At 65.7% G+C, this 7,479-nt stretch overlaps 1 protein-coding gene across 1 annotated transcript in view; it reads left to right on the plus strand.

Annotated features, from left to right (window-relative positions):
* Positions 1–7,094, plus strand: part of LOC144951969 (kinesin-like protein KIF18A) — a 167,634-nt gene extending 160,540 nt beyond the window's left edge. The window contains exons 15-18 of the mRNA XM_078882341.1: positions 1,228–1,735; positions 2,603–2,779; positions 3,358–3,482; positions 4,601–7,094. Coding sequence (XP_078738467.1) covers positions 1,228–1,735; positions 2,603–2,779; positions 3,358–3,482; positions 4,601–4,743 — 953 coding nt within the window. The 3' untranslated portion in view covers positions 4,744–7,094. The remainder of the gene's footprint in view (positions 1–1,227; positions 1,736–2,602; positions 2,780–3,357; positions 3,483–4,600) is intronic.
* The last annotated feature ends 385 nt before the right edge of the window (positions 7,095–7,479 follow it).

The raw sequence follows: 7,479 nt of genomic DNA on the forward strand, positions 1-7,479 counted from the left end.
CACCAGCGACGATTATCCGAACCGCTCCTTGACCCCCTCCCCGAGTTCAACTCGGCCTCAAACGAGTACCCGGTGCGGTGTGTAGTAAACATCGCGCGCTGGGGAGAGACAAAGGCAGCCAGGCGTGGTGCTGGCCACTCACCCCCTCGTGCGCCGCGATAACCCTCATAGGTGCGACTCGCTAGCAGCGCTTGCGTTCAGGTTACACGGGGGACGTTTCTCTTTGTTCGTCTAATGGGGCGGGAGCGGCGGAGGAGTTGGTTGGCCGTTGCGATGCGACCTCAACGACCTCCGCGACCCCGAATTCCCGTGTCCCGGCCACCGCTAGAATCGGGTGACGGGTGGCATCCGAGCCTTTGCCGGGCATTGTTGCGGTTTTCAAACGCCGGCACCTCGGGGGGGGGACTGAAGGTTGGGGCCGGGTGGGGCACAGGCCGCCCGCCCCCTCCGTGTGGCGCGCGCAGGCCTTGATCGGTGCTGCTCGCCAACGGCACGATCGGCTGGAGGCTGTACGGAGAATGTTGTTAGTGTGTTGAGTGTGTGAGTGAGCGTGTGTGAGGGTGTGAATGAGTGAGAGTGTGTGAGTGAGTAAGTGAGTGTGTGAGAGTTGGAATGAGTGAGAGTGTGTGAGTGTGTGTGAGTGTGTAAGTGTATGAGTGAGAGTGTGTGTGAGTGTGTGAGTGTATGAGTGAAAGTGTGTGAGTAAGTGAGTGAGTGGGTGGCTGGGTGCGTGAGTGGGTGGCTGGGTGAGTTGCTAAGTGGGTGAGTGAGTGAATGGGTGAGTGGGTGAATGAGTGAGTGGATGGGTGAATGAGTGAGTGGGTAGGTGAGTGGGTCAGTGAGTGAGTCGGTGGGTGAGTGGTTTAATGAGTGAGTGGGTGAATGGGTGAGTTGGGGGCTGAGTGAGTGGCTGAGTGGGTGAATGAGTGAGTGGGTAGGTGATTGGGTCAATGAGTGAGTCGGTGGGTGAGTGGGTGAATGAGTGAGTGGGTGAATGGGTGAGTGGGTGAATGAGTGAGTGGATGGGTGAATGAGTGAGTGGGTAGGTGAGTGGGTCAATGAGTGAGTCGGTGGGCGAGTGTATGAATGAGTGTGAGTGGGATTGTGAACCCGCCAGCCACCCTGACCCACCTCCCCCGTCGACGCGGTACCTCATCGTCATCCTCGTCGGACAAGCGAGAACCACCCTCACTCCTCCCCCCCGCCCCCCCCACCGACCCCGCACAGGAGCCGCACCATCACGGCTCCCGGCTCCGTCTCCGCCGGGCGTCCCCTCGGGCTCGGCGCGCGGGCGCAAGCGGCAGCAGCCGACGGAGACTCCGGCGCGCGTCGCGGCTGCAGCGGCGGCCGCAGCGCCGGCTCGCACGCCCGACGCGGCCCCGGCGGTGAAGCGGGCGAAGCGCGCCGTGCTGCAGGACCCGGAGCGCCAGCACGCCGCCTGCGGCGTCCGGGGGAAGGCGCCAGCGACCCGGCGAGCGGACGCGGAGAGCGACGTGGAGGACGGCGTCTTTCCGCTGCGGCCGGAGCTCGACACGAGCGGCGGCTACGGTGGTGGTGGTGGTGGTGGCGGTGGTGGTGGTGGCGGCGCGAACTTCACCTTTGCGGGCGAGGGGGGCGGGAGGGCGCCGCTCGACACGACGATGACGCTGGGGGGCGACGAGGACGACGAGATGGACGCGGAGCGGGGCCCGGGCGGCGATGGTTTGCCGCAGTTGGGGACCGGAATCCTGCGCCGGTGAGTGAACTGCGCGGGCAGCAGCGGCATCGCCGTTGTGGGTGGGTGTGTGGGTGAGTGGGTGGGTGGGTGAGTAGGTGAGTGAGTGAGTGAGTGGGTGGGTGAGTAGGTGGGTGGGTGAGTAGGTGTGCGGGTGGGTGAGTGGGTGGGTGGGTAGGTGTATGGGTGGGTGAGTAGGTGTGCGGGTGGGTGAGTAGGTGGGTGGGTGAGTAGGTTGGTGAGTAGGTGTGTGGGTGGGCGTGTGGGTGGGCGAGTAGGTGGGTGTATTGGTGGGTGTATTGGTGGGTGGGTGTATGGGTGGGTGTATTGGTGGGTGGGTGAGTAGGTGGGTGAGTAGGTGGGTGGGTGGGTGTATGGGTGGGTGAGTAGGTGAGTGGGTGGGTGAGTAGGTGAGTGGGTGGGTGAGTAGGTGGGTGGGTGTATGGGTGGGTGAGTAGGTGGATGGGTCTATGGGTGTGTGGGTGAGTATGTGGGTGAGTGGTTCAGGGAGCGTGTTGTTGCGACCTGACCAAGTGTCTGGCAGCGACCGAATCCGACGAGTAACCACAGCAGTAGTCGTAGCGATAGAAGAGTGGTCAGGAGGTGACTGATTGCGCGCGGAGGGTAAGCGAGTGGCTGCATTGAACCGTCACGATCAAAATGAACCGCGCGTTTTCCTACTCGCATTCGGGTACCCCTCGCGAAAGCCCTCCGCGCGCAAAAACTTGCGTCGCCGCCTTGAAACTTCGACAACGGATCGTCTCAACGCTCGTCCCTCCTCCTCCAACTTTCGGAGGGCGGTCCGAGAGACAAAATCACTTGGCTTCGACCGGCGTAAGACGTCTTACGTGGGTCCCACCCCCCCCCACCCCGCCCCCCCCCCCGCAGGCTGAGGCTGCCGGTACTGGGAGAGGCAGAAGGGAACGCCTCCCAGAGCGGTAGGAGCATCAGCAGCAGCAGCAGCAGCAGCATCAGCAGCAGCATCAGCAGCAGCAGCATCAGCAGCAAGCCGGGCTACATGGCGCTCACCACGGCCGCCCAGTGCAAGCGGATGCAGAGCAGCAGGTGCTGCAACTCCCCTCCAGCCGTCCCCTTCTTTCCCTCGACTCCTTCGTCCCCTCTCCCCGGGTCTCCCCCTTCTCTCTCCGTTCTCTCCCTGCGTCTCCCCCTTCTCTCCTCGCATCTCCCCGTTGTCTCCCCGCATCTCTCCGCGTCTCCTCGCATCTCCCTGCGTCTCCCCCCGCGTCTCCCCCCGTGTCTCCCCCTTCTCTCTCCGTCCTCTCCCCGCGTCTCCCCCTGCGTCTCCCCGTTCTCTCCCCGCGTCTCCCCCTGCGTCTCCCCCCGTGTCTCCCCCCGTGTCTCCCCCTTCTCTCCCCCTTCTCTCTCCGTCCTCTCCCGGCGTCTCCCTGCGTCTCCCCACGTCTCCCCCTTCTCTCCCCGTCCTCTCCCCGCATCTCCCCCCCGCGTCTCCCCTTCTCTCCCCCTTCTCTCCCCGGGTCTCTCTTTCGCGTCCCCGGCTTCCCACGTCTTCCCCCTCCCTTCCCCCGTGCGTGCCGCCCCCCCCCCCCACGCGTCTCCGCCTCATCGACCCCCCTCCCCTCTCTCCACCCCCCCCCCCCCCCCGCGCATCTCGTCGCGCCCAGGTCCGTGTCGACGTCGGTGCTGCGGGAGACGAACCACGCCCTGCGCGACGTCTCCGCCGCAGCTCAGCGCATCCCCGTCGAGACTCAGCCAGCCAAGCAGCCCCTGCGCCTCTTCAAGTTCAGCGGTGAGGTCACGGGGGAGGAGGGGGGGGGGTGTGTGAGGGGGGGGCGTGTGAAGGGGGGGCGTGGTGTGAGGGGGGGGCGTGTGAGGGGGGGGTCTGTGAGGGGTGTGTGTGTGAAGGGGGGGCGTGGTGTGAGGGGGGGGCGTGTGAGGGGGGGGGCGCGTGAGGGGGGGCGTGTGAGGGGGGGGGCGCGTGAGGGGGGGGCGCGTAAGGGGGGGGCGCGTGAGGGGGGGGTGCGTGGGGGGGGTGTGAGGGGAGGGGCGGTTTGGGTCAGGTGGCTTCCAGGAACCGTAATCGCCACGTTGGAGACACGGAGCCGGCACCGCCGAGAAACGTGGGTTCCATTTCCGGGGTTGGCGGCGATTAGAACCGGATCCTCGAGTGTAGAGAACCCCGTAGACTCGCAGAGAGAGACCCACAGACTCACACAGAGACCCACAGAGACCCACAGACCCGCACAGAGACCCAAAGACTCGCAGAGAGAGACCCACAGACCCGCACAGAGACCCAAAGACTCGCAGAGAGTACCCACAAACCCGCACGGCCGGTATCCACTACCGCTCGCTCGCTCACCTGCTCGCTCACCTTCTCACCCGCTCACTCACCCACTCACTCACCTTCTCACCCGCTCACTCACCCACTCACTCACCTTCTCACCCGCTCACTCACCCACTCACTCACCTTCTCACCCGCTCACTCACCCACTCACTCACCTTCTCACCCGCTCACTCACCCACTCACTCACCTTCTCACCCGCTCACTCACCCGCTCACTCACCCGCTCACTCACCCGCTCACTCACCTGCTCACTCACCTTCTCACCCGCTCACCTTCTCACCCACTCACTCACCTGCTCACTCACCCGCTCACTCACTCACTCGCTCACTCACCTGCTCACTCGCTCACCTTCTCACCCGCTCACTCACCCGCTCACTCACTCACCTGCTCACTCACTCAACTTTCTCACCCGCGCACGCAACGCTCCACTCGTGCGATCCTCCCGCTAACGACCCCCGTTCCCCCTCCTCCCCCCCGCTCTACCCCTTCCCACCCTCCCCACCCTCCCCACCCTCCCCACCCTCCCCACCGTGCCCCTCCCCCCCCCCCCCCGGCTCACCACAGGCATCGGCGCCCCGCCGCCCGGAGCTCCGAGCGCGTTGTCCAGGAGCCGCTCCATGGGCAGCCTGGCGGTGCCGAGCCAAGGCCGGCGAAAGCCGTCCTCTTTCCTCTTCAACCTGCAGAGGCGCAGCAAGTTTGGCAAGTGACGGCGTCGCCCGCTCGTCCGCCGTGCCGCGGTGCCGCCCCGGTTGTTGGAACGGCGCAGAAAGCGGCGGCGGGTCGTCTCGGCACGAGAGCTCGCGCCGGCGTGCGTGCGTGCGTGCGCGCGTCATGCGCCCAGCGGTCTACTCACCCACCGCTCACTAACTCACCCAGCCAGCTACAGACCTACGGTCCATTAACTCACCCACCCACCTACACATCCACCACCCACTAACTCCCCCACCCACTGCCCACTAACTCACCCACCCACCTACAGACCCACTGCCCACTAACTCACCCACCCACCTACAGACCCACCCAACTTCCCACCGCCCACGAACTCACCGACCCACCTACAGACCCACCGCCCACTCACTCCCCCACCCACCGCCCACTAGCTCACCCACCCACCTACAGACCCACCGCCCACTAGCTCACCCACCCACCTACAGACCCACCGCCCACTAACTCACCCACCCACCTACAGACCCACCGCCCACTAACTCACCCATCCACCTACAGACCTACCGCCTACTAACTCACCCACCCACCTACAGACCCACCGCCCACTAACTCACCCACCCACCTACCCACCGACCACTAACTCACCCACCCACCTACAGATCCACCCACCTTCCCACCACCCACTAACTCCCCCACCCACGGCCCACTAGCTCACCCACCCACCTACAGACCCACCGCCCACTCCCTCCCCCACCCACGGCCCCACTGACTCAACGCAGCCGTCCGCGAGTGGGACACGGGGCATAGTTGGGGGGGGAGGCAGAGAGGGGGGGGCACGGTTACCGCTTGGTTGTGTGCGTGGAGCGTTGCATCGGGGACCCTGACTCCCCGCGACCCGCTTGCTTGCAGATCGGGCCGCGACGCACCGCACTCGCCTGATGATTGGTAGTCGTAGAAGTCCAACACTGGGCCTTCTCGCTTGTGTGTGGGGGGGGGGGGGGCGCAGGAAGGTGGGGAAGGAGGGGAACTCACACCCCCGCCACGTGACTGCACTTTGAGCCCCCCCCGCGTGTGTCTCGTCTTAGCGTGAGTCTCCCACGAGTCCCCCTGTAGTCCCCCTCGAGTCTCCCACGAGTCCCCCTCTCCCCGAACGTTTACACTTCGACCCTCGCCGCGCTCGCCCCCCCGCCGGAGGCCGAGGGGGACGTGGCGGTCTTAGCCGCCGCCGGCGTGCGCCGCGCCGTGATCTCTCGCGCCTGCGGTTGCACCATGCCAGCGGACTTTGCCGCGCCTGAGCCGCCACGCCGCCACCCCCCCACCCACCCCCCGCCTTCAACCGCGGCGACTCTCGAAGATTCTTCGCCATTCCGCGTTCGCTTAGCCGCCGCCGCCGCTGTTGCGTCTCCCCGCTGCTCGTTAAGCTGGCACGGGGGGAACATTTTACCGGTCGGCATCTGGAATATAAATATATAGAGAGATATAGACACACTCACACTCGCGTTTTGTGTTGCCCGGGCATTGCCGTTCTCGTGCCCCCCCCAAAGTGTTTCGCGATGAATTCCCACTCCGGGCTCCCGTTTCCTCCCCCCCCCGCCCCCCTCCCCCCGAACACTTTGCCGTAGCGGCAGTCAGGTGACAGGGGACTAACCACTCGCTCGCAACGCTCGAAACACTCACAGCGCTCCCATCGCACGCGCCAACGGTGGCGGCGTGGGGTGCGCCGCTGATAGACGGCGGCCGCTGAAATTCTCCCGACGAATCCCACCGCCCCCCCCCCCCCCCCCCGCTGAGCCCTCCTCTGGGGGGGCCCTGCGGGGGGACCCCAAGGAGAGACATGGGGTCACGTGGGACTTGTGGAACCTGCGGGATCACGTGGGACCCCGGGGTACATGTCGCCGCGTTCCCCGCTCGTGCGCGCCATCCGACGGCTCTTTTTCCACCGCGCCAACCGAGCCGTGCTGACGGAGAAGGCCCCCCCCCGCCCCCCCCCCCCACCCCAGGCACATTCAAACGTCCTCGTCTGTGAGGCCGCGGCGTGTAGGCGACTAAAAAAAAAAACACCCCCTACCGTGCCGCCCCCCCCCTCCTCCCCGCCCCGCGCGCCGTCGGAAGAGGGTCGGGTAGGGATGGGGGGGGGCCGCCGAGAGAAGGCCGCTTGACGAGCCCCCCCTCGGTGGCGTCCTCGTTGGCACCGGTTCTGTCCGCCCTCCGTCGCCGCGGCTTCTTTGCGTTTCCGATTGCGTCTGACGCGCTCGTGCGGCCGGCGCTCTGCTGCTTGCTGCTGCTGCAGCTGCTGCGTGTAAAAAAAGCTCGCGGATCGCGGCGGAGAATGTTTGTTGTGTTTTTGATTTTGCTAATAAACGTACCGCGCGCCGTCGTTAGCACTCGTCCATTCGGCGTGCCGCTGGTGGTTTTGAAGGCTTCCCCCCGTCTCCTGTGCCGTGTGCCAGCGCCATGTACACCACACCTCCAGCACCATGCGCAAGGACACGTGGGGTCACTTGGGGTCACTTGGGGTCACGTGGGGTCACGTGGGGTCACGTGGGACACTTGGGGTCACGTGGGACACTTGGGGTCACGTGGGGTCACGTGGGACACTTGGGACACGTGGGGCACTTGAGACACGTGGGGACACGTGGGACATGTGGGGTCACGTGGGACACTTGGGGACACGTGGGGTCACGTGGGACACTTGGGACACGTGGGGCACTTGAGACACGTGGGGACACGTGGGACATGTGGGGTCACGTGGGACACTTGGGGACACGTGGGGTCAC

The sequence above is a fragment of the Lampetra fluviatilis genome, chromosome 64 (genome assembly GCF_964198595.1).
Source record: "Lampetra fluviatilis chromosome 64, kcLamFluv1.1, whole genome shotgun sequence".
Classification (NCBI taxonomy): Eukaryota; Metazoa; Chordata; class Hyperoartia; order Petromyzontiformes; family Petromyzontidae; genus Lampetra; species Lampetra fluviatilis.